Raw genomic sequence first — 26,881 nt, 5'->3', positions numbered from 1 at the left:
CGGCGCCGCGGAAAGGAAAGTCAAACATTGCGCCCGCGCGGTTTCGTAAAGCGGCGCGCCGCGCATGCGCGCGCGCGCGGAACGGCCGCGGCGCCTCCGCGCGGCGCGCCGCGAAAGCGGAAAGTGGGAGTTGCCACACGCATGCGCGTTTGCCACACCCTGCGGACGGCCATTTTGTACGAAGTTGTCACCGCGAGCGCGGAGGTGATACGCCGCTTTGGAATACGTTCTTTTTTTCTACGCCGGTGAGTGATGCTTGGTCGTTCCTTACGCTAGAGCCCGCGACTCGAGCCGCAGAAGCGGCGGTCACCGCTACTGTTCGGGCGCCGCTGCGGCCCCGTCTTCAAGTGAGGTACCGGCGCGCGCCGACAGACCGCTCGGGGCGAAGTTTTTTGTAAGCGACATGACGTGGTTCAGGGAGCTGCGTTCTGGTGTCGTCCCCGTTTCCGGGTGTTTTTCTCTGGAAAGCTGCTCCGTTCTGGCATTTTCGGTGTTCATAGCGGTCCAGTAACGTGTCAGCTGGCGTTTAGTGATGAGTCGGGTGGCTGCCACCGCGTAATTTCCGCATAAATTGGGAGATGCTGCATTCCCGGCGGCTGTGATGTCTAGCCTCGCCAGCGCGTATACAAAAAACCGGTTGCTTCTAACCAGCCGTTAAGCGACGAACGCTGGAGTGTCCTTTTGCCACCTGTTTTTGTGTTTTGTTGAGCTTACCGTGCTTGGCGTAGTGACAATTTTTCTTAGTTTTGTCGTAGAATGAAGTGGCTTTCGTTGACTTGCCCTTAATTCCTGCCGAAGGCATTACACGGTGGGTGCTTGCAGGCATGTTGAGCCCAGTACACGCGCTTTGTGTGATAGCCCTGTTCTAGCTCTACCCGTGTCGGTACGCGTCCTTCAGTCGAGTGGGTTGTGCTAGTTTTCGCCGAATGTAACCTTTCTGCGAGCTTATTTGCGCGCTGCGAGATGCCCGTTTGGTTGCGGTTGGAGTCGGTCCGTCCGTTCGGCTCCGACGTAACGTTTTTGGGCGCGAATGACGTAATGGTGCCGGTCGCAACTTGTTGAGCGGAGCATGTATGTAGGTGCCGTCGCCGCAGCCTGGGCATTTGACTTTAATCCTGTAACTGGCGGTAACCGAACATTTATCCTCGTTTCGACAGGCTTCGCGGTCAAGGTCACGCGGAATCGCTAGTCTTTTAACACCGCTGGCGCACTCGACAGGATATTCCAATTCCGGCGAGTTCTTTTGCCTTGCCTTGCCGGTGCGAGTCGCGTGTTCGAGATTAAACCGGTGTAAACCAGAGGAAAGAACAATAAAAAGGACTGGCGATGTTCAGGACTGAAAGGCTTGTTTGAGCGACGGCGATTCTTTACGGCATGCCTGTCGTCTGGCGAACGATGCACAGTTGGGGCTTTTGTGCTGCTTGCATATTCTCTCCGAGCGAATTAAGTGCGGCGCGCGCGGGGGTTTCCTCTCCAGAACGTTGACTGCGGTAATGCGCTGTGCCGCAAGGCAGTGTGAGGGTTTTGCTATTTATGCCACTTCTGTACAGCTCGTCTTCGTACTGCGATTTGTTAGCGTTTTATCGTCGTAGTGCAGTTTTAACAGCGAAGTTCATTCAGTTGCCTTTCGCCACTTCGTTGTACTCCTGAGTGCCAAGTTAAATGTCCGTGAAAGCGCTATTTTTCGTTTTTTTCGTTGAGGGTCAGTTAGCATAACAAACAAGCAAATAACGCTACTCCATATCGGATGTCTCGTAGCGCAGCTGTAGTGCAGTGCTCGCGGCAAGTTCTCGGGCGAGATTTCTGCACGAAACTGACATCTAGCAACTGTTTTTTTTTTGTTTCAGAAATTACCCCCTTTTTTTCTGCCGGTGGACAGCAGGCAACTAAAGCAAGATGCCGAAGCCGGTAAGTGTTCTGTGGCCTTCGTTGTCAGCTGACAGAGCTGTCATATTAAGCATGCCCTAGAAAGTACCAAAAGTTATTAGTTCCTAGCAGCTGCACTCGTCACATTTGTGTGCCGTTTATTTAGTTAGCCATGTTTGTATTGCGTTTTTTGCTTTTAATTGGTGTGTAGTTTGCAGTATGCTTTTGCTTGAAATGAAATTACTTGCGTATCGTACCTTGCAGTGATATGGAGTTAGTACAGCGTGCTTAGTTTTTTGTCGTTTTTCATATGGCATTGTTGCCTTCATATATCTGAAGGTTAGTTTGTGTAGCAAGCATTTCGAGAGTGCAGCCTAGTTGGAAGTTATTCATTACCACGCTGCTAAGGTGCTTGGAAAAATCGATGCAAATTGCCAACAGTAGAAAACAAAGCTCCTTCATATAATATATCCATAGTGCTCAATGCACTTCAGAGTACTTAGTGTAACTACTGCAGATGTCCTTTGGCTTCGTATGTGCTGTGCTCAGCTGATGAACCTAGCTATCAATGTTCTCCTGGGCTCTTTGGCATTGCATGTAATCAGTGTTACCCAAAACTGGCAGTGAATTTTTGTAGAGCAGTGGAAATGTTGTGTGTGGGTTGCAGCAGTATTTTCTGGCAAAAGAAATGTTACGTTTTGAGAAATGTCCTCAGGTGGCACTTGCAGACTCCATGTGCTGATGAAGCACCACGCTCGGACTACCTTCATTCACTGTTGCAGTAACCGAGGCTTTTGCTGTATGACTACTCCTTTTGTTTTACTGCGCTGTTGGCACCACTTTGCAGTAGATTTTTAAAGGTTTTGCATACTCTTATCATGTAAACTTTGAATGCTACAATGAGGCTATCAGTATCCACTTGAAACACCACAATCATGATTAGATGATTAGTTCCACTGGTCCAAGTTCCAGAATAGGATGCAGCAGGCCTTTGATAGTGCTTTCCTTATTATTCTTGTGCCTTCTGTGGCTGTTAAGGTACCAGATAAGCTGTTTTAACACATGGTAAAAAGTGCAGCAAGTTTGCATGAATGCTTAATTCTTTTGAAGCTTTTTTTTTTCTCTTATCAGATACCATATAACCTCTTGTAAGGGCTGCACCTGTGTATGGGTCGAGCACCCTGTTTTGGACTAGATAGTTGATAAAAAATCTGGTTATAAATTTTTTTTAAATTCGTGTATGGGCCGCACCTTCAACAGTCCCACCCAGATTTAAAAGTACGCCCGTTAGATGAGTTTATATGGTAATTGTCTTCTAATTTAATGCTTTGTGGATGACAGTTGTTTATCCAATGGAAGGACATGATTGCATTCATGTGAATATCTGTGCAAGTAATCTCAATGGCTTAACAGGAATTAAAAAAAACTCGCAAGCATTTCACTTCATCGGATGTGTAGTTTGTCCCCTTGTAACTGCCTCTATTCGCTCTGCGAGAAAGGCTACCTCATTATTCATGTTGCAGGTTATGTTGCAGCTAAATTGATACTCTTTTTACACCATAGCTGCCAAATTCTTGATGTTGGTCATGGTGTCACAAATCCACACACCTTAAATGGACCAACCATGTGTGGCATCACTACTTTAATTTTTTTTGTTTTCATTGCCTTTCGTATTTACATTCTGTCCATGCACCTCCTTAAATAAAGTTGGGAGGAACAAAGTGCTGTATTTGAAGACTTTAGAGGATGCAGCTTGAGTTTCCTTGTCTCTTGTAGTGTAGAAAAGTTTAAGTTGAGTTGCTATTAGTACCCTGTTTACATTGTTTTTCTTTTAAGGATGTTTTTGGCAGACTTTGCATAGTATACGTTCTCAAAAAGTAATGTATCGATCTGGACTCTAGGTGGAGCTTTGTAGTCTATTTATTCACGCCTTCCCACAGTCTGGTCACGAGGGTTGCTGTTGAAGGCAGCTGCTTCCTGCAACCAGAGCACAGGTGTGCTGGTGACAGGGCATGTCCTTGACCTGTGTTTCACTTTTGTTTTTGAATTTACGTTTTTTTCCAATGCGGACTCAGTGTTCTCTTGCTGCCAGCAGACATTTTTGAAGGGCATTTTTTTTTTTTTTCAGGTGAACGTGAGGGTGACTACGATGGACGCGGAACTAGAGTTCGCGATCCAGGCTAGCACCACAGGAAAGCAGCTCTTTGACCAGGTGCGCACCATTTGACTTTAAGGAAACACGTCTATTCTGCATGAGGATGAGCTTAGTTAATATTTATTTTCCTCTCTATGAAATGTTTTAACTGTTGCTTGTGCTAGTAACGCAGGCAGGGTGCAGAAAGTTCCCTGTTCATTTACTGCTGCAAGCTTGCATAACGGTTATCTATTTAACTTCCTGGTGGGTTTTCAGTAAAAAATTATTCCAAAGCTATTGTTGCTTGATTTTCTAGTCTCTCTGCACCTATGTTGTAGCATTGGTCGTCCTTACTGTTTGTGCTGTGTGAGCGCATATGTATATAGCTTTCTTGGCAGCTTTACTGTTCACTGTTCCCACTCCTTGTAACAGACTTGTAAAAATGAGAAATGAAGACAAACTAGGTGATGACTAAGTTAGAAATGTGTTATGACTGGTTTGCATTTTCAGGTGGTCAAGACAATAGGCCTTAGGGAGATCTGGTTTTTTGGCCTCCAGTACACAGACAACAAAGGGTACATCACATGGCTCAAGCTGAACAAAAAGGTATACTTGACCTTGAATGCTCATAAAAATACTGGAGCTTTCAGTTAAGGCTGCAGTTTGCAATGAGTGTTGCGGGTCCGAATAATGAAGTTTTGAGCTTGCATGAGTGTGGCTGAACGTTTTGTGGATGTTTGATTTCCGTCCCTTCTGGCCAGGTGCTCAGCCAAGACGTGAAGAAGGAAAACCCATTGCTCTTCAAATTCCGTGCCAAATTCTACCCTGAAGATGTTGCAGAGGAACTTATTCAGGAGATCACGCAGGTATGCAGCTCATTCTTGCGTAGTCCGGAGTTGGGCGAATCAGTGACAGTTCAGTCACAGATTACTAGAATAGGTCGATCCTCCAACTTGAGGAACCAGAAAAAATTAAAAAAAAACAATGAATTTTATGCAGATTGATCAACGAAGGCTGTCAGCCTCCAAAATTAAATTGAAATGACTGGCACAGAGCGTCACATATTGGAGCAGCAGTGGTGGTCTGAGAAACTAGTCACTGAAATTTGACTTTGTCCTGAGGAACAAGAGGTTTAACTGCCTTCATTTCACTCTAGAAAAGTTCGCCAGGTACCCTAAACCTCCGCAGCAGTGCCGATGTTTCACGTTAATTCCTCCATGGGTGCGTGGAAAGCTTGGTTTCTCCAGTATCTGGTGCATTTCTTAGAGGCATCAAATTTGTGTGTCGTCATGTAATTTTTTGACGCCACCGCGCAGAAGACTGTTTTGCTTTTATGATGCCACGGTTGGTGCAGCAGTGGTGCTGCAGTGCTCTGTGCATGCATACCTTGGTGTTGGTCTTGTATGAGAACCTTTTGCAAGGCTTTTGAAAATGAAAGGGTGCAGGATTCCTTTGCACAGTAACCATGGCACAAGGGTTACACTTTGTAAAGGCTCGAAGCGAGCGGAATGACTAGGCTTTCTGCAGTAGTATCGGCGGCTTGGTTCGCTGCCTTTCTTTTCTCCATTTGCAGTCAGGTTTGTGCCTTGCACAGGCCGTAATTTGTGTATTGGTAGACTTTCGAGTTAAAGAGAGCAAAATTTACTAAAACGGGTTGACCTGCATGCAGTTAAATATGGTATTTTATGGCCCACCAGAGGTCCTGACGTACCATTTTAGAGGTCTTGTTGATGGAGAAAAATTTGAGTCTTGCTAGTCACATTTCATGGCATTGAGGAGTGCTGGTGTATGGTGTTACAAACTGTATTTGAACAGAGGCAAAATGGAGATGCCCATGTACCAACATCTTGGCACACGTTCAGGAACCCCAGGTGGTAAGTCAGTAATCTGGATCATGCCTCAGAGCCCAGCGTTGCTTTGTCATGCAGAAACCCATCAATCATCGCATCAGTGTAATTGCAGCATGATGGTTATAGAAACCTGAAGCAACGCAATCTGTTCAGTGTATCGCACGCATTTGCGTGGTTTGCGGACTTTTAAAATGCATTCAGATTATTTTGGAGTTTGATGTAAACGGCTTGTGTAAACAGAAAAACCTCCGCTGCTCTTTCGCAGTGATTTGCACCATGTGCAGTGATGCTCAATGCGACTTGTAGTGCATGAGATGTGGTCTGAGCTTCCTTCACGAAGCTGAGGTGAAAAATTGGGCATCCATTTCGCAGTTGAAAGCGTATTGCTTTCTGCAATGTGTATCACTCCCAATTCAACTGCTGTAAAGTGCAAACTGAATGAACGCCACCACTCATGTCTTGCTTTATGAACTGCCCTAGCTTAGCGATTCCGTCACTTAAGCATTGTAGTCTGGCACTCCTGATTCCAAGCAAAGGCAGACATTGTGTGGGTTGGCTGAAAGTCATGTGGCAGGTGAGGTAAGGAAGCGCTGTTAGTGTAGGGTGTCTGCAGTTGTTACCGTTCCTTTGTCCATGGCTATCGGCAGAGCTCAACAGCTGTTACTGTTCTTTTGCAGCGCCTTTTCTACCTGCAAGTGAAGAGTGTGATCCTGACAGACGAGATCTACTGCCCGCCAGAGACTTCCGTCCTGTTGGCCTCCTATGCAGTGCAGGCCAAGTATGGGAACTACTCGCCAGAGATCCACAAGCCAGGCTGCCTAGCCAACGACAGGCTGTTGCCTCAGAGGTGTGTGGCACGGCTGTTCTATGCTGTGGCTTAAATCTTTGATAATAAAAATGCTGGTTCAGTGCATCACTGGAAACGAGCGACCATTTGTTAAGGTGAATTGTTAGACTTTGGGGCAGGAGGCAGCTCTTCAGTCTGCACACGTGTCTAGGGGATGTCGGCAAGCCCATTTTGATAACCTCTTCCAGGTTTGAGACGTTGCCAAAATGCGCCCACTAGGGTGGCTCAGTAGATATGGCATTTTGATGGTGAGCCCGAAGTTGTAGAATGGAATCCTGACTGCAGCGGTGTATATTGTGTGCTGTGCCATGTCTGTGCTCACTGAAAAACCCCAGATGGTCACTTAACCTGGAGCCCTCCGCTATGGTGCCTCATAACCAATGTGCAGCTTCAAGACAAACCCCACATGCCATACTGTAGTTAATTCTGTGTGCAGGGATTAACATTTTAATCATATTCATCATTTTGATGCAGATGTATGTGCTGATAGTTTTTTTTTACTAGAAATTTGCCTTTATGGAACTTAAAGTATAACTGGCTTTCAAAGCGTGCTGCTTGTTTAGAAGAAAGATTGAGGATTGGGATACAGTCGCTGAACAATTCTTTTGCACACTGAAACTTATGGCATGCTTCCTTTTAAGAACGAGATGCTGTTCTGACCAATTTGCTTGCTGCCATCGCACATTTCTTAGTCATTGCGTGGTCTTGCAACTGCAGCTGCATTGCAACTGACTTTAATTTATGATATCATTCATGCTTGCTGTAGCACTGTCATATCCAGGCTGCAGTTTTGTTTTGCGCTGTCACAGCTTGTTAATTCGATCTTCGAGCTGGGTCGAAAATTGGCTTGAATAGCAGTTAGAACTAAAGGGAGGCACATATAATGGCGGGGATGAAGTCTTGTTTAAGCTGATCTTCGTAGCCCCAGATACACCAAGCTTTCAACCATGTGAGCCTTGCCTTTGGTTTTGAAATTGCTGTAAATTGCTTGTTACAAGATGCAAATGTAGTGGTCGGAGGAAAGTACAAATGAACATGTCTAAGCAGCGGTAGTACATGCGTATTAAGACATTGCTACCAAATGGCCAAGAATGATGCATGGTTAGTTGTGTGGGTACATTGTTGCAGGTTTACCATGGCTTTGTGCCCATTATCGAAGCATTGTCTGTGTACAGAAGTGAATGGTTCCTTTCCATTGGTTTCTCCCAGGGTTATGGACCAGCACAAACTGACCAAGGAGCAGTGGGATGAGCGGATAACCAACTGGTGGGCAGAGCACAAGGAACTGCACAGGTGATCCCTCAAGAATATCTGGGAGTGTGTTGGGTTTCCTGTTGGTGGTGCTTATTAAAACAAGCCAGCAAAGCAATGTGCTTCTTGTGCAACTGATACCCTTCCACGCAGGGATGATGCCATGATGGAATACCTGAAGATTGCCCAAGACTTGGAAATGTACGGCGTCAACTACTTCGAGATCAAGAACAAAAAGGGCACTGACCTCTGGCTTGGTGTTGATGCCCTTGGCCTGAACATCTATGAGAAGGATGACAAGTAAGTTTTTCACTGAAATGTGTATGCCCAGCTTGCTGTGAAGGATTTTTTTTTTGTTTACGAGGAATGTGGCATTATACTTGTGGCAGTTGACTTTTGCGAAAACTTTTCCAGCATTGGAATGGGGTAAAAAAGTTAAGTAGCTGTAGAAATTGTCACATACCTGTAGTTTTTTAGTGTGGCAGCTAGTCGGAGCATTGTCGCACAAAGCAGTGTTTACTGAGGCCTCTGCATTCCTGCTAGCATGTTTTGTTGAACATAGTGTGTAGCGTTTTGGATTGTGCATAAAAAAAAAAACTCTTACTCAGCTTGAAAACCAGCAATGTTCGAGTGTCGTGTTGTCATGTTGCACTAATAGTGAGGTTCTTGCATGTCGGCTAACATGGACCATGTAGTTCTGCCCAAAGTGGCCATTTGTGCAGTGATGGCAAATTGAAGTGCTTGTTGCTGCATTTCTGAAGTGTGGTGCCGACCTATGAATGATTTTTTTTGTGTAGTTTAGTTTCACTGCTTAAGCTGATGGGTGGCATTGTAGTATGTGACCCTAACATATATTTTTGGCCATATTGAAAGGAGCTTCGTCACTGTTGCAGTACAATCTGCAGTGCATTTTAAGTCTTCACTTAAGAAAAATTTCTTGGTTTAGATATCTACCTGTTAGTTCTTCCTATGGCCTACAATATGCTATTCCCTCAATATTAAAGGGACACATTGTAAATGAGTTGGCCCATCTCGAGTGATTACTGCATCCAGATGATAGAAAGGACTTTTATTTTAAAAAGGCTTTTGTAAGCTAGGAAACACCAAGATGAATTACAAGCTTTGCTGCCACGTGCAGTTTCTACGAGCAAACTGCGGTGACGTCGCTACTTTTGTAAATGGGTCTCGGAGGCTAGCTTTCACTGTCATCCAGTTCTTTTCAACCATAATTTCTTAGTAGTGAATTCTTGTTTTGCTGATCAGCAAACTTCAGTTGAGCCACAGGAAGGTAGGCTATCAAACTTTGCATGCAGAAATTAAGTTGGGTAGTCCTAGATGTTCTCTTTTAAGGGATACTGAAAAATTTAAGTTTGTATGTATTGATAATTTACCGCATTCTAATGAGATAAATGCTACTTTTACAGAAAGTGTAGCTTTTGTAAGCTAGAAGAGGCCAACAAAGGTTAATAGGTACTACCATAACCGGTCGATTTGTCGGGTAAAGTGCATGCATCAGCAGTTTTTTAGGCATGGATCCCAGAAGCTAGGATGTGCTACCATTCACTTAAAAACTACGATCAGAGTCCTGTTGACATTGCGAGTTTGAATTGAGTGACAAGAAAATTTTTAAATGAAGTTTTCTCAGCAATAAATGCATCTTTTCATGCCAGACAAATAATACAGTCAGAAAGGCATAGAATCAGTTTTTATAAGAAAGTTCTGGAGTTCTCCGGAGTGTCCTTTTAAAGGGTCCCTGAAAAGGGTGTTTGAGGTTGTCTGTAATCGCTTGCATTATGTGGAGTACAGGCCAGCGAGTGTTCATGCCGCGCACAGGACCTCAAAAGCAACTCATCATTTACAATATATTTTTTAAAAATTGGCGCTTCCACGCCTTGCGGCGACCTGCAGTGCCGGGCTTACGCCTGAATCCGCACACAATGTGTCATGTAGCGCTCAATACGTCAGCAGCGGAGGTTTGTCATTGGTTCGCCGTGGCGTCTCTGACATCACACAGCTCCGCCTCCGCTTCTCCTTCGTGCATCGGCAGCCAGCAGAGAGACGAGTGGGTGGGGCCGCCGGAGGAGCGCCGACATTTTAGCATGCAAAAAGTGACGCGAAGATGCGTAAATTCAAATTTTGACTACAGATAACCCAGCTTCCACAAAACGCATTAAAAAAAATTCTTGCTGGAGGATATTTGTGAAGCGGCGTCCTTTAACATCCTAGGCATACCGCAACTTTATTCAGAGCTTCTATAAGTGTGTCGCTGTATCGGTCCCGTGTCCTGTCCGACTGCATTGTAAGCGGGATGTCTTGTGTATTGCAGGCTCACACCCAAGATTGGCTTTCCATGGAGTGAAATCAGGAACATCTCCTTCAATGACAGGAAGTTTGTGATCAAGCCCATTGACAAGAAGGCCCCTGTAAGTACTCTCGCTCTGGCAGCCATTTCTGCTGGCAACTTAGCTGTCAAATGAGTTCATGTGCACCTCTTCATCATACTACCTGCTGCTTGTGGAGATTTGAGGTTTCTTTATTCAAAGTTTTTCACCTTGCAGTAGTCTTCCTAGAGCTGCTGCGGTCCCAACACAAACCTGTGCTATGCAAAAATTTTTAAATGTGCATATTAGTGCAGTGACTGCTTGCCAGTTAAGATTTTTTTCTGCGCATGAGAGTAAAGTGACAGCTTTGTGACACTGTCTTCAGGGAACTATAATTGCTCAGAGGAACACAGGATCCTCATGCTCAGTGTCCCCATTTACTGCCTTGGGCAAGCAGAAGCATTGCTTAAATAGCTCCTTCACTCAACTGTCCACTGAGGGGAAGAATTTCAAGTTTTCATTTTTGTTTCGCCAAGGTTATGCAAGTACACGTTGCAACTTGGTGCTGCTTTCAGGGATTTTATACAAAAAAAGTTTCACATTTTAGGCGGTATTGAAGTACCTTCCTTACACAAATAGTTTTTTTCCTTTGTTAATTGGTTTCAGAACGTGTCTAGAGTTGGTCGGAAGTAAGGTGTGAATATAAAGAGATTTTTTTTTTGCTGCTGAAGCGAGCTGGTAGAAGCCAACTTTTCAACCTTGGGAGTTGCGTGACGCGCATGGAGAGTGTAGATGGTGGCTATGAACATCGAAAGAAGTTAGCATGGACTGTTTGGAAAGAGAAGGCACTGAAAGAGTTCACGGGAGTAGAGAAAGGAAAGGGCAAACCAGCACAGGACTTGGCAGCACGAAACGCAAAGCAGTGGTGGCATGGCGGTGACTGCAGCCGCTGCTGCGTGGAAGACTGCGTGCGTTTATACATTGAAGGCTTTGCTGCAGTTTAAAACTTTCATTGTTCATTTAGCATGCCTGGCTTGTGATGGTTCTGCACAAGATTTCAGCATATTCTTATTCTACCCATCTTTCGTAGTGTTTGGGCTGGTTTTGCAAATGTGGTCACAGCACATGAATGTTGCTTGAATTGTGTGCTTGGTGCTGAAGTAGTGGTGGCTTATGTGTGTGTGTGTACCCTTTACTGTGCAGGACTTTGTGTTCTTTGCCCCTCGGCTGCGGATCAACAAGCGCATCCTGGCGTTGTGCATGGGAAACCACGAGCTGTACATGCGACGCCGGAAGCCAGACACCATTGAGGTGCAGCAGATGAAGGCACAGGCTCAGGAGGAGAAGCTCGCCCGCAAGCAGGAGAGGCAAGCACATCTCCTCGTCCTTCTCGCTTGTGCAAGACTTGGGACCGTATCTTGCGATTGCCCCCTGTTCATTGCGGTGGCCTTCATACTTGCATGATAATGCCGTAGGCAATTCCTGCTTGGAAATTTGTTCATTTCGATAACTGATTGCAACGCTTTACGCTTTATTGCAAAGTCGAGAGGATTTTATTTTTATCCATATTTCAGCACGCTGACATTACACCCATATGCCAAGAAATCAGAACTGTGCTCATAACACTGCACTTCTTTAGCAAAAATTTCTTGTGCACTCAGGTGAATTGGCTGGAATTTTCTCCTGGACATAAGTGTACTAGCTAGAAGCTTGCCACAGTGATTGACAGCCTTTTAATGTGGCAGCATAGAGGAGCTCGGGCTGCAGAAGTCTGTCAGTGGCCTTGAATACTAAATCCGATTGGTCGATATGGTCATGACATCGCAGCCCCATAACCTCGTGTGGGAATTTTAGACAACCCACTAAGCTCACATTAAACATGACCCTTACATGGAATGAAAGTGATTAAAACATAACATGTAATGTGAAATAAAAGTCGCTGCATGTCTCAGTAGCGAATGTTATAAAAAAACTGATTTTGCTCTTCAGAATTTTTTGGTGGGAGTCGAATGTACGACCCTTCAGCTATGAGCCACACGCTACTGACTAGGCCACACAAGGCACGCTTGCACGGCTTGGGAAAAAGTGGGAGTTTATGTGTATGCCGTATGGGGTTGGGCTGTGTGGTGGCGTTGGTGATGGAATCTTATGACTGTGTGTGTGGAATTAGGACAGCAGGCAGCTATCGCGTCGTAGCCTTAAGGTAGAGCTTAAGTGTCCCCCAAATTTTCTGCCACTGGTCCCACTGGAACGTTATGTGCATATAGTTTCCTCATTACAGAAGGAAAATAGTAATGCATCCTTGTTACAGAATGAAGAGTTATGCATACTTGTACTGCTTTTCAGTACTGCTTTTTGAGCCCCATTCAAGAACCTGAGGTCAGTTGTTGGCAAACTGTGTCTAGAGCAGCATCCTTGAGGTTTCAAAAATGCATGTTTAGTAAGTAATGCAAACGTTACTGTGGTCTGCCCTGACTTGAGCCCAGCATTGCAATACATGCAGTGAGTGCAGTGGGCATCTTGCAGGGATATAACGCCATGCTTTGTACTACGATTGAGCCACGACAGCTGCGGGAACTTTAAGGGGGGACACGGGTCTTTGGGACCAAAAAATGACCAAAAAGTCGAATTTTCGAAAATGGCATTTTCGGAATCTACAACTATTAATCTCCAGTTTCACAAATTTTTGTCTCCCAGAAATCAATATTTTTGCCGTATTACGAAATGTAAATCACCGCGTCACCCGATTTTGTGCATGAGCAGACGATAAAAACGGTGCATTTTCTACTCCGCGGAACGCTCGTCTCAGCGCGCCGATCGCAGCCATCTTGGTCTCGTTTGAAAGAAGACTCTCTACGCTTCAATTTCCCGCCGCTTGTGCTAGCATGCCTTGAATGGCCGCGGAGAAAAAGAAGCACAAACAACAAAAAAAGCGCGAGGTCCGATTCGCTGATATGAGCACGTGACTGAAACGAGCCCTCCCATTGGCGGATTCTCGCATGCTTCGTCTGCTAGGCTTGCTGCTGGTCGCTGGCAGACGCGTCCCCGGCGCCATTTTGTTGAAAGAAGCGAGACCGACGCACAACGATGTCGCCGATTAAATTCCACTCGCGGCACAAGTTCGGTCAGAGGAAAAGAAATAAGCGAGTCAACAACCTTCCTTCACGCCTGCATCATCGGAAAGCACCGATAATGCGCAAGAGCCAGCGGCCGGTGAAGCGGCGTCAGCGGACGTCGGAGTAAGCCTAACGAGCTCGGCGACAGCTACGCACAGCGGCCGCATACGCTGCGACACCAGGATGCTACAGCGTTCGGAATTGCTCGAAATCGAAGCGAAAGCTAAAGAAAAGCTACAAGCTCTCGATTCGACTTCAGCAACGCAGAGGAAACAGGATTTCATCGGCAACTGCGACGATCGCCCGCTTCGAGACGCCAACGGCAGTGTACACGATACTGCGTTCACTGTTGTGAATCTGGAATCTTTCACCGAACTGCTGAGTGCCGTCAAGTGCAAGGTGTGTGGCGGAAACGTGGACGTTTCTAAAGGTGATCGTGAATACGGTTTAGCCGTGAGGCTCGCTCTCTTGTGCGTGAACTGCGGCGAGATTTCATCTGCGTGGAGTTCGCCGCGCGCTCAAGGGAGCCAAAAAATAAGTCCATTTACTGTTAATATTCTTGCTGCACGGGCAATGCAAAGTACGGGAAATCGGCAAACCGCACTGAACGATGTCTTTGCAGTAATGAATATCTCCCATAGAGGGCTTCACAGTAAAACCTGGCAAGGTTACATGAAAAACAAGCTTACGCCCGCGACAACACGCGCAGTCGAAAAAGTGATGATGGACAGCGCCCGTTCCGTTCGCGAGCTCTACACAGAGTTGCACTTGGACAACCCTGGAAATATCGCTGTCTCGTTCGACGGTTCGTGGATGACCCGGGGTCATTCATCGCACATCGGTGTGGCCGCAGTGATTGAGCTGTTCACTGGACTTGTACTAGACTATGTTGTGTTCAGCAACTTCTGTGCGGGGTGCAAGCGCGGGCCTACGGAAAGTGACCCATCGTATGAGGCATGGAAGAGCAGCCACAGGTGTCAGAAAAACACGGAAAAAAAATCTGGCGAGATGGAAGTGCAGGCTGCACTTGTCATGTTTCAAAGGTCATTAGAGAAACATGGCCTTCGATACACGACAGTTTTGTGTGATGGAGATAGCCGCACATTTCTGGCACTGCAGGAGGCTGATGTGTATGGTTTTATAAAAGTGCAGAAAGAGGACTGCACAAACCATGTGCAAAAGCGCATGGGCACGGCCCTGCGCAATGTGATTGCTAAGCACAAAGGCGAGGGAACAGAGAGCCTCAGTGGCAAAGGCAAGCTCACGGGCGACCTTGTGAACAAGTTGACTGCATACTACAGCTGGGCTCTTAAGTCTCACACCGGAGATGTCGAAGCAATGCAGCAGGCAGTGATGGCCACGTATCACCACGTTACATCAAATGATAATGTGTCAAATCACAGCCTGTGCCCAATGGGCCCAAGCTCATGGTGCCGCCAAAATGCTGCCGCAGCAAAAGGAGAGCCCACTCCGAAGCACAGATATAGCTTGCCATTGCATGTGTGCAAGGCACTATTGCCAATATATCAGCGCTTGGCAGACCGAAAGCTGCTGGAGCGTTGCCAGCGAGGAAAAACTCAAAACAGCAACGAGAGTTTGCACTCGCTAATATGGTCACTGGCACCAAAGGAGCGCCATGCATCATTATTTGCGGTTCAAGCCGCTGTTGCAGAGGCTGTTGTCCGTTTCAATGCAGGCAGTCTTCAAGCGTCTTCCCAAATACTCAGCGAGCTGGACATTAACCTTGGCCTAAGTAACAGGAAGAGGATGGCTGAGAAGGATAGGCGACGAACAACCGAGTCTATGCGCAAACGGGCCTCTTCTGCAAGTGTGCAACGGGCACTGCAAAAGCGGCACTCTACCCACAAGCAGCAGTCAGACTACATGCCTGGTGCTTATTAGCCCCCAGGAAATATAAATATGCAGATATCATCATGAATATTGAATAAATTGTGGCCCATTTGGGTTTTTCTCATTTTTCTCAATTTGCAAATTCTTGCCACCCGGCTGTTTTGGGACAATGATATCTCTGCATCTAGAGCAGATAGAGATGTAATTTTTTTTGCTAAAGGAAGCTTAAGGTGCAGGGGTTGCAATGTTCAAGACAGAATTCCCCTATCAGGCTTCAAAAATTAATGATTTTGCAAACTTTTGAATGCTTGACAAGCACATTTTGAACGTTGATGTTCAAAGTTTCATTAAATTACACACATGGATAAAATGGAAAAACTGCCTTGAACATTGCATTCTCTATTCATTAGGCTATGTAGCCATGTTTAAAAAATTAATTTTTGCCGAGCCATTTTCATTGTAGTGAGGTTCTAATTAATGACTAATTAATGTGATGTAACTTGGGTAATAACTAGCTTAGAAAAAAAAGAAAGGCATATTTGAAATCAGCACAAAAAACTGGGCAATATAGTTAAATTTCATTATTATTGGTATAGAAATAATGAAAATAGCTTTAAGACCAGTGTCCCCCCTTAAATTAGAGCACAGCAATGTTGTCGGGCGTAGTGTTTTGATTACAGCGTTCCCTGTTAAGCCACCCTCCCCCAAAAGATCTCATGATTGCATTCAGCATGAAATGTGATTGTATGCACGGGTCACATGACTTGTTACGTGAATGCTCCTTAAACCATTTTTTTGCCCAATGCTAGATGGAAACTATAGCTGCCACATAAGTCGTTTGGTGCGGCTTGATGCTGAGCGTTGTGATGTGCAATGTGCTGGCGAGCCTGTTGCACTTGGTGTCTTGCATATGCACAGACCATTGTAGATAACATAGTAGAGAGGTAATGAGATGTGCTTTTGAATGCCGTGCAGGGAGAAGCTGCGCAAGGAGACAGAGGCGCGCGAGATGGCAGAGAAGAAGCAGCAGGAGTATGCAGAGCGGCTGCGCCAGATGCAGGCTGAGATGGAGCAGCGGCAGCAGGAGCTGCTGACGGCGCGGGACACCATCTCGCGGCTCGAGGAGCAGCTGCGGCAGGTGCAGGCGGCCAAGGAGGAGTTTGAGATGAAGCAGCAGGAGCTGATGGACATGATGCGCAAGCTGGAGAATGACAAGATGATGGAGGCCGAGGAGAAGGCACGCCTCGAGGAGGCCATCCGCATCAAGCAGGTCGAGGTGCAGCGCATGCAGGAGGAGGTGAACAGCAAGGACGAGGAGACTCGCAGGTAACCTTTCTCTCCCCTCCTCCCTATTTAAGCACTTTGATCTAGAATCGAGAATCCGGCTAGCCTCGTTTGAAATTTCTTCAAAGCACATTACATGCCCTGGCCTCTTACGTCCTGAAACAAGCAATCCTTGACAGTTGCATGCCTTAACAGCAGTGTGAAAAATTGATGTTCACAAGAGGGCACATTATATGTGGGCGGGGGATGCAGTCACAACTGCTTGGTGGTAGTAAGAGCTGTATTTAAACAGATATAACAAGTTTTTTTTTTTCCACTGCTGAAGGCTGCTACACTACAAGATGCGCAAATGGCTAAGAGAAGCAAACTTTTCAACAGCTTCTGGGACATGGCACATACTGTGAATGAAGTGGAGGGTGGCTGTGGGCGGGGAAAGAAGGAAATGAGAATCGTTGAGAAAGAAAAGCCATTGAGAGTTCAGTGGGGAAGGGAAGGCAGGGCAAACTGGCACAGGTCTGAGAAACACTAAGCAGAGGTGGCACTGCAGCGACAACCGTTGCTGCGTGAGAGACTGAGTGTTAATGAGTCAGAGGCTTTGCCGTACTCTGTCACGTACATTTCTGAAGTGTTGTCTTGCAAGTAATATCGACGTGTCCATTACTTTTGTAGTTTTGCATGCAGTCATTTTTTCCCTGCCCCTAGCTGTAGTTGTATTGAAGAGGCTGAAATTGAGCTACAGTGGTAATTTTTTTTCTGATAAGGTCTGACTTCCTGCTTGTGCATTATATACATGTAAATATCGTCTGCGTGGATATAATAAAACCTTTATGCCCTGTTTATTCGGAATTAGAGCAGCAATTGTTGGAGGGGTCCCGCCCAGCACCTGTGTAAGTCATGGCGTCGGATGCTCGTTAATTCAGATCCTCTGGACTTGCTCTGGTTAATTCAGGTGGGCTGCTAAATAGGGGCCGTGTCGAGTTATGATCAGCTCAGCAAGTGATCGTTCACACGTTCCTCAACTGTGAATTGCATGGATCATTACAGGGCCTATGTCCAGTTAGATCTAACCCCTTTTTAATCCTCATTTTTTAACGCAACAGCATTAAGGGCCCCATGTCGCAGAAAAACCGGTGTCGTCGGCGGCGTTGGCCCTGAGCAAAAAATCCCTCTTCCTCCTCGCAATGTATGCCACTGCCCCAACAGATAGCGCGCGACAGCAGCGCCTCCCGCTCGTCTCGTTCGGGCGCAGTGGGGCCGTGCGGGCACGCAAGAATCCCGCGGTGAGCGGAGAACAACGCAGCACACATCCAAAGCGCGTTCACCACGAAGCTTGCGGCTTGCTGCCCGTTCGTTCGGCGCGGAAGCGGAAGCTATGCTGGCGTTCATGGCATCGGGTTTGTAGAACGATGTGCCGACGAACTATGACTGCAACTTGAGTCCCGCGCGTTCCGGTAAGGCGCCTGGCAGCGCTTCTACGTGGTTTGCCACTCCACGCGTCCGTTTCACTGTATGTAGCAGAGCGATTTGTCTAATGGTCAAGGCGTCGCGCCAAACGGGCGCTGGCGTTCCGTGGACTCTCTGGCAGTGCTGCAACACGCTGTCGCGTTCCACTCTTAAAGGCGAAGCTTAAGTGTCCGCCAATTTCTTTTTTTCCGTGCTTTAAATCTTCATGACCTGTAGTCCGGTAAAGGGACAGTTGAAATTAAGAAAAAGGGAAACATAGTAGGTTATGCCAGAAAATTGGGTGGAGTGACAACTTGAAAAATTTTGCAGGAGCACAGTGGTTACAGCCCAGTACCAGAGATATTCAGAGGTCATTGCTGTTAGAGGACTCGTTCTGCAAAATTTCCTATGCTGTTGCCGATAATGTTTTCTCGTCTGCGCCACACGTGTGCAGGCTCCAGGAAGAAGTGGAGGAAGCCCGCCGGCGGCAGCAGGAAGCCGCAGAGGCCCTGGTGCAAGCATCGAGCACGCCTCAGCACCACCACGTGACCGAGGCTGAGGATGAGGGCGAGAACGACGAGGATCTGGCCAACGGGGAACTGGGTAAGCGGGGCAGCTGCAGCAGCGAGGAGGAGCCCGCCTTGCCACTCACGGCCAACGGTAAGCTGCTCGAGCGCACATGGCACGGTCCACGTCTCGTCGCCCAGGCTCTGCACATGCTCGCTCACTGGGTGGGGGGGGGGGTCACTCTGTTTGCTCTGCGCTGAATTTGCACCCAACTATTGCAGGGTTAAGTCAGGCTGCCCGATAGTGGCTACAGTGTTAGTAGTAATGTGGTTTCCCAAACCAAGGACCTTTTGGCAGCTTGTTAAGCTCAGAATCCACTTCAGGGTAGAATGCAAACACTCAAACTAAAGATTAGGTACAAGAAAACAGGTTTACAGAAGGTTTACCACAAGATACAGGCTTGTGTACGCTTCTTTATAGGATTCTCGTTCATTGAAATTGCCTTTGTTGTATTGCCATAAATGGTAATGGCACAGCATGCCTATCTTATTTTTGTAAGATAACTGACTGTAGCTTATCATGCACATTGCTGGTAAAAGCTGACAGAGCAAGATGGCATAGAACAGACAGCGCATTCAAGGCAGTGTACATGTTGCAGTGTCCCTACTAGTATGCTAGCAATGGGAGGCCCGACAGATTGAAAAAAGAGGCTTTAACAAAAAGTTTGGAAAGCCTGTTTACCCGCAAGTTTTTTCCCAAGTTGTCATTCATGGAGAGCATAGTGTATGCTTCTGACTGGGCCCGAACCTTTCAGCTTAGAACCTCACTTTTCAGCTCATTGCATAGAGTTCTTGGGAAGGGTCAGGAAAATAATTTTTTATGAGGAATAAGAGATGTCTTCCTACACAACCAGTCACTGGTGCACATAGCTTCGCTACTATCGATGCATCTTGTGCTGTAAAACTGAATATGCCTTTGTTTTAATAAAGTTACCCCTATAAGTGATGTGAGTTTTTTCAGCGCAGGCTAAAGGTATATGAATCATCAGACTAAAAAATTCCCTGTGGAAGTTTCTCACTGTGCTCTCTGCAGTTCTGCAAAAGCTCCTCAATTCTTGTTAGAACAAATTTGGAATCTGCAGAACATTGTCAGATGTGATTCTCTATTATCCAGGGCTATTGTGGCATGACGTAATGATTCTCTTCATGCCAAACTCTGAGCTTTGCTAGCTTTTGAAATTAATTATAAGCACAGTTAGCATCTACAGTCCACACTCATAAGTATGTGTACTTATACATTTATGCCATAGCTATAGATGTGTACTCACTTCAGCGAGTCAAAGCTATGGGTAGTCAGCTGCCTTTGCATACAACAGGAGTATGAACTTAAACTCTGACATTTATTAGTGGACATTTGGACCTAAGATCCTTAGCAAGCCATGTCTTGTGTCATTTGAAACTAGACTGGTCCCTATCAAGGCATCTCGGACCAAACAGGCAATAAACATCACTTTTAAGTGCACACTTCTTGAGCGCTTTGTTGTATGTAATCCTCATGCAATAATTGAAGGGCTTGTCGTTAGCTATCGGTGAGAAAAGGACCTGTGCCTGTGTGAGCATCGTGTGCGTGCAGAGCCTGCGTGCGTGCGGACCGTTCCCCAATTGGCTTTCCCTCATAATGGCGGAAACAGGAATTGCGGATAGAGGCAAAATGTCCCGCATCTTGCGCTCCATGGTTGGTGGCTTGCTGGTTGGTTGGCTGTGTTGGGTGAGCTCTGCTGTCCTCCTCCTCCTCGGACCTCTCCTCCCTTTCCCTTTGTTTGCATTAGTTGTTTGCATTGCTATTGCCTTTTCCATTGTTGGTGTGTGGGTCACCCCCATGGCTGTCCTGGTGGGCTTGAGAAAGCATGACTGACAGCCATATATATGAACATTGTCATAGGCCATGTTAGATGTGCCGGTACTATTAGTTGCATACTATTCAGCCTTGTTCTAGGGGTAAGGCAACATGACATTCCTGATGTGTTGTGGGCTTTAGTGTAATTCCTCTGGGTTTTCATGGTGAAACTGATGGTTATGGCATTGTTAACTAGTGCACTAAACCTGCATGCCTGCTGATACATGCATGTTGGAGAGATGGTGTTCAGGAGCTAGGTGTAGATGCAGTCAGATTTGTTTTTCTTGTTTTGCCTTTTGCTTATCAAGACGCTCTTTCTGGAGTTGGTAGGCCCTCTCAGGTCTTGTTTATTGGGGTAAGACCCGTGGGTTGTCAAAATTGTGGCCTACCATACTGGTTTAGTGGCCACAGCATTCTACTGAGCGTGGGGCAGCAGATTTTAGATTAAGCTGCAGTGGCCTCATCATTGACTGATGAAATTTCAGCACTAGTGCCTGAATTCTCGATTTACATTGAAGCTCGTGTGGTTAGAAATTTAGAGCCCTCTACTACATTGTTCCTCAGATAGCTGGGTCTTAGTGTATCCTTGGGGCATGTAAAACATATGGATGCAATACTACTTTGTTAAGATTTTGGGGAGGATGAAATAGCTAAGAGTGAAAACAGGCTTTCTCCTCTGATGTTGCTCTTCAGGCAGGTTGGCATTGTATGCGGAGCTGAGCATGTCTACTTTCTCTGAGCAGGTGCCGAGCTTACGAACCACGAAAACGAAAACCTTCCACGACCCGAAGAAGAGCGCTCCACAGAAGTCTCCAAAAAGAAGGCGCTAGGAGACCAGCTTCAGGTGAGCGTATCTGTTGTGTGCTGTTGCTGGCGGCCGTGCCTTGTCATGGCTACCTTGCCAAAGCATGGTACATGCCATGCTGTGGCAGGAGGCATTCTGAAATGTTCGAATTTTTCAAATTGGCCAGTGTCTTCACTTAACAAGCTGGCAGCTAGGTTTACTTCATGCTTTATATCTGAAAGCTTCTGTTGGCTTGTGTAATCTTGTTGCACACAACTTTAGATTAACTGGCTCTACACAAACGCGTTACCCAATAGAATTTGTAAATTTTTACTTTTGAGTAATCTTAAATTCGAAAACAACTTTAACAAGGTCTGAATTCCTGCTAGTTGGTGTAACATTTGGCTTATTAAAAACAGCAATTGCAAGAACTAGAAGAAGATTCCATATGTGTTATGCAGGAGTTTTTCTTTAAATGAGCTGTGTGTGCTGCATGAGTTACATATAAACTTTGGTACATATGCACTTATGTGTTCATAGGTATTCATCTAGAACATGGCTGGGCGCATTGCAGTGAAATCTCGTTAATTCGACCCCGTTAATTTGGAAATTCGTATAATTCGAACTACGAGTGCAATCCCAGCCGACGCCCATGCAAGTCTGCGGCATCAGTCTGTCATTAATTCGGACACGGGCAGGCTCGATCAAACCGGTGAATTCGGACGGGTGAGTCTCGTCGAGGTACGACCCGTGCAGCCAGTGATTATCCAAATAGACCTTCCAGAACCTGAATTACACAATGGTGCCCTCACACCTTAGGCATGCACGCTATGGCAGGTGCTATAATGTTCGGAAATCCCCCATGCCGAAATTTAGCTCAGCCGCATACTTTGTTTCTTTTAACTTCACACCATCCCTTGGCTGGTGTCGGGCATGTGAATCGGCCTGTTGCGATGTTTTGGACACTGCTTGGCGCAATACTGGTCTTTATTTGGAATGTTGTCGCACCATTCTAACGCATATTTCCATTCCATCTATATGCCTCTTCCTATCTTCTAGTATGCTGAAATGCACTGTTCAGTCAGTGCGGTTAAGCATCCTCAAAATGCGATGGGGCAGTTTGTGAAGCACTCCTGCTACTACATCGCACTGTGAAAAGGGCCACAGGGACCTTTGCTATTTTGGAGCAATTCTTCGACAACCCCACTGCGTGCGCAAAGCAAAGCACTTGACGAAACTGCAAAAAATTGTTGTCGTTTGGTTTTCATGTCAAATGTAGACAGCCATCATTCAGGGCTTCATTACATAAAATTACTGTGATGCAAGTGGTTCTTGGCAGTTTTTTGCGGACCTTTTGACCTTTTGAGCCGCGGTGGCTCGGTGGTTATGGCGCTCGGCTGCTGGCCCGAAAGATGCGGGTTCGATCCCGGCCGCGGCGGTTGAATTTTGATGGAGGCGAAATTTTAGAGGCCTGTGTACTGTGCGATGTCAGTGCACTTAAAGAACCCCATGTTGTCGAAATTTCCGCAGCCCTTCACTATGGCGTCTCTCATAGCCTGTTGTTTTGGGACGTTAAACCCCCATAAACCAAACCATTTTTATGGTCCCTTGAAGGCCAAATTAACGAGATTTTACTGTAGTATTAAAGACTAGACTTCTTCACTGGTAGTGCATATTGTGGGTTATCGGGGCAGATTTTCTTGATAACTTTCGCAACTGTAATTGTGCCTCAAGGGCACACTTGGCAAAAGAGAATTGCTTGAAATACAGTGCTGCAGTAGTCATTTTTACTAATGTTCACTTCCTTTAATATTTTTACTAGTACATGATGCGGCACATGAATGCCATTCCAAGCTTGGAATTACACCTTATTCATGTATTTAGCTGCTATAAATTTTCTTCCATCCCAATTAACTTTTGCAGATGCTGAGCCAGGAGCTTTCGGCCATGAAGGACGATGCCAAGCTGACTCGCAACGACATACTGCACCAAGAGAACGTCCGACAGGGGCGTGACAAGTACAAGACGCTCCGCGAGATCCGCAAGGGCAACACGAAGCGCCGCGTAGATCAGTTCGAGAACATGTAGGCACCTTCTTTGCTACCCACCCCCTTCTCCCACCCCTCTTCAGTCTTCCATACATACCCCTCCTCCTCCTCCTCCTGTGCACACTCCCAGTTTTCCTCCCCTCGACACCCCCCACTCCCACCACCCAAGATGTCGTTGTTTGTCACCCTTTATTTTTATTCTCCCAGTGTGCACACCGCATGCGAAAGTTGAGGAAATGTCGTTTCATCGTCGTTGCGGACATCTTTTTGTGTCGAGTATGTCGTCATTACGCCTCAGCTTCTTTTCTTTTCCCTTCCTGGCGTGCTTTTAGTTTAGACTGTAAAGTGAGCATTCCAGGCTGCGAGGTGCATTGCCTTCACGCATGATGGGGGCCTGTCGACGTTGAGGGGTGTCAGAGGGGAGGCCGGTTGTTGAGCGAGGAAGGCAGACGCACATGTTGCAGCGCAGTTGTTGTTGCTGCTGGTGCGGTGGGGTTTGGGAGACGTGCGGCGTGTTGAAGCTGTTGTACTTGAGAGCTCTGGGAGCCCTCATTTTTTTTTATATGGCAGGGTCATGGTGAGTGCCTACAAACATCTTGTTACCAGTGCACGCCACAATCGTTCCGGTTCGCGCTAACTTTTGTATGGTCACTAGCCCAGCAGTGGCCTTCTCCCTCCTCCTGCCTTGTCTTTTCTTTTCCCCCTCCCAGTGTAGAATTGTTAACATGTTTGTGCCTGTCTTTTTGCTATGAGCTTTGTACACAGACCATGCTTTTCGAAGATCTTTATTAGAACTACTATACTCGTGTTCTGGAGGTAGCACTACTTTTTTTTTCTACAACAGTAATCGGTGCCCCGCAAGAATCGTGCCTTTTTGAGGAGGAGACACGTGCCTTTTTTTTTTTCTGGAAAGCAGGCTAGGCAATCAAGGTGCTTTACCGCTCAACATTTGGCGTACTCCTTAGGTGTTGATGTTTTTAGGAAAAGGGCCTGTTGACGCTGTTGCCACTTTTTTTTTTTCTTCTCCTCCCTAAATGTGCCTGTTCTTCTCAACGAAGTATTGTTTACTTAGACTGTTGTGGCATTACATTTTGTGCTGTTTATGAACTTTTCCTTTCCTTAATGTGCATAACCTCTGGAGAGACAATATCCTAGTGAATTGTGAACTGGTTGGAGGAGCTGTTCATAAATTAAAACTATTTTTTTTTCTGAGCCAAAACAAATAAATGAAGTCCAGTTTTATAAAATGCTGTTCTCTTGTTTTACTGTGCTTTTCACGCTTGGGTTGCTGCCTTGAAACTGTCTCGCTTATTGACAGCTGATTAAAGCTTGCAGCAGGAACCGTAAAATCCAGGTTGTAGTGTTGTACGGCAAAATGTTTGACATGAAGCAGCTAGGCCGCTTGTGTAGTTTTCGCTAGCAACCCAGTATTTGCCTTCTAGCATATCTGCTGCACTTGGACTGAAGATAAAAACTAAGCGGTAAATGCCTCTTGCAGGATGTCTACCAACCAATGGTGTCAATATGTTGCGACATGGAGGAAGGAAAAAGTTTAGGAGAGGCCGTTTTGTCTTATTTTTTGAAGACTGACCGACATGAGGGCTGCCCATACTAGTTGGCTGCTTTCTGGGCACACTTGTGCATGCGCAGAAATCTTGCAGACGACCCCACTGCATCTCTGGAAGAAAGGGCTTCTATGCTTTCCTTCCTCCATTTATTGCGACGTAGTGGTCAATTGGCTCGCCCCTGCCGTGGCCTTAGAAGGTGCTCACTTGTAGCACTTTGTGGTACCAGGCGAGTTTTTGGTGCACTGTAGTTTTATTTGAAATCATTGCGGCCAAAAGGTGGGGGTGCGGGTTATACACGAGCATATACGTATATGCTCTGGACAACAGAATGGCTTCCGGGACGTTACAGGAATACGGTTTCTATGCACATGGGCACTACGGCGCGAACACCTGCCTGGAGTTGTGAAACATTTGTCCAGATGGCGCTACCACGTTATCTGTACAGAGGCTTGAGACGTGGGCCAATCTAGGCACTCCGAATGTCCTCACATTTTGAAGAAATATTAAGTCAGTGTTGCGTCATCAGCCTCTGAGGAATGGTGGCAGTCCAAAATGTGAGGCTATCACTAAGTATAGACGTTCTTAAATGTCTACAGTTTGCAGCGTACATGGATTCTGGACTGTGCCATATACATGCTCAAAGAAATCGTCCACTCCAGAACACCGAGAACGATCCCGAGGATGGTAAAAACTCGCAATGTCGCATCCCTTGTCGCAGACAAGTGATTCGGCCACGTGCTGGGTTCAAACCTTAACTGGGTTCAAAAGCAAGTGCGAAGTGCAATCACTCAGTCGCTCGCTACTGCGGTGCAAGTGATTTTTCGTCTGAGGCAGTACGCCTGGAAGCACGGGCTTCCCGAGGAATTGAAATTTGCTGGGTGTAAACTGAATTTATACGGAGGGAGTGTTCAAGGTAGAGAAGCTGTAGTAATTTTTTTTATTTGTGTCTATGCATAGCCTGGGATTAGCAACGTTTATGAATACAACTCTCGTGACAAGGATGAGTAATTCCTTATCATGTGTAAAAAAAAAATTGTTACGATAAGCGGGTGCCTTCCGAAAAACAAAGGAGTGTACGGATTGCTCAGTCGGATGAGTTGTGATGAACAGTTTACCGTGAATGGCACTAAGGCTAATAGAATTAAATTTGTGTGTGGCATTGCGCAAATGTCATTAAAACCTAACGCAGTAAGCACTTCATGACATTAAGTTTGCCCGTGTGGCACGGGCCTAACCCTTATGAAAATGGTCTATAGGTAGTCTATAGACTTCTTATAGACTCTGTTGCCTTTCTATAGATATTTCTGTCTTCTCATAGTCTATAGGCTCTCTATAGATAATTCTACTAAAAGTGTATGGCCATTATTCTATAGAATGTCTATAGACTGCGTATAAGCCTTGTATTGCCTTTAGACTGTTCTCTATGGCTCGTCTAGATTCTATAGACCTTAGACAGAAGTCTATGGACAGTCTATAGACTGTCTAAAGAAGTTTTTGTAAGGGAAGAAACACCGGCTCGAATGAAACACCAGTGATAGCAACTTGGTAAGGGCACTTCAGTGATAGTGTGTGGGCTCTAGTGATAACAGCGTCTTAGTGAAGTTACAAGTAGTGGTTGTAGTGGCATAGTTCATGCTCCAGGCTGCAGACTGATTGCACAAAGGAACAGAAGGTAAAGTAGAATGCTCTTGCATTTCCTCTGCATCAGTCCAGGTGATCGCTCCTCAATTTTTTGCTGTGCATAGCACTTCATTACACCGAAACACGATTACCACTCATTGAAATGTTTCGAAATCTAGTCCTATAGTTTATCCTGCACTACTGCCTCTGCAAACTGAAGTGCGAATTCAACCCAGAGCTTCAAATGTATGTCCGGGAAAAAAACTTCCGTGTGTAGGCCTTGCGTATGCACGGCATGTTTCTTTGCAAAGTCGGTTACGAGCTCCCACACACTAAACACAAACGAGTAAAAAGAGAGTAAACTATCCTCTAGGGCACTCCCTTTTCTAAAGGGGAGTGCACTAGAGGACAGCTTAATCCTGTTTTACTTTCGTACAGGTGTATTTCTGTTTAAAGTGCATATTACGGGTGAAAGAAAAGGCTTGATGCGAGAAG

At 46.1% G+C, this 26,881-nt stretch overlaps 1 protein-coding gene across 8 annotated transcripts in view; it reads left to right on the top strand.

Moving 5' to 3' along the window:
- Moe (moesin) overlaps positions 1 to 24,445 on the top strand; it is a 125,342-nt gene extending 100,897 nt beyond the window's left edge. Inside the window, exons 1-14 of one of the 8 annotated variants that reach the window (XM_077632042.1) lie at positions 106 to 245; positions 1,848 to 1,908; positions 3,995 to 4,078; positions 4,511 to 4,606; positions 4,762 to 4,866; positions 6,528 to 6,697; positions 7,907 to 7,990; positions 8,102 to 8,248; positions 10,275 to 10,371; positions 11,473 to 11,636; positions 16,212 to 16,562; positions 18,418 to 18,566; positions 21,110 to 21,210; positions 23,074 to 24,445. In XM_077632042.1, coding sequence (XP_077488168.1) covers positions 1,897 to 1,908; positions 3,995 to 4,078; positions 4,511 to 4,606; positions 4,762 to 4,866; positions 6,528 to 6,697; positions 7,907 to 7,990; positions 8,102 to 8,248; positions 10,275 to 10,371; positions 11,473 to 11,636; positions 16,212 to 16,562; positions 18,418 to 18,566; positions 21,110 to 21,210; positions 23,074 to 23,238 — 1,725 coding nt within the window. In that variant the 5' untranslated portion in view covers positions 106 to 245; positions 1,848 to 1,896 and the 3' untranslated portion in view covers positions 23,239 to 24,445. Of the gene's footprint in view, positions 1 to 105; positions 395 to 1,847; positions 1,909 to 3,994; positions 4,079 to 4,510; positions 4,607 to 4,761; positions 4,867 to 6,527; positions 6,698 to 7,906; positions 7,991 to 8,101; positions 8,249 to 10,274; positions 10,372 to 11,472; positions 11,637 to 16,211; positions 16,563 to 18,417; positions 18,624 to 21,109; positions 21,211 to 23,073 lie in introns of those variants that run through there. The other 7 variants (XM_077632038.1, XM_077632040.1, XM_077632044.1 and 4 more) reach the window with 7 other exon arrangements.
- Positions 24,446 to 26,881: the final 2,436 nt, after the last annotated feature.

Source organism: Amblyomma americanum, chromosome 7, assembly GCF_052857255.1.
Source record: "Amblyomma americanum isolate KBUSLIRL-KWMA chromosome 7, ASM5285725v1, whole genome shotgun sequence".
Taxonomy (NCBI): domain Eukaryota; kingdom Metazoa; phylum Arthropoda; class Arachnida; order Ixodida; family Ixodidae; genus Amblyomma; species Amblyomma americanum.
Note: the sequence above shows the minus strand (reverse complement) of the source record. Positions and strands in the feature narration are given on the sequence as shown.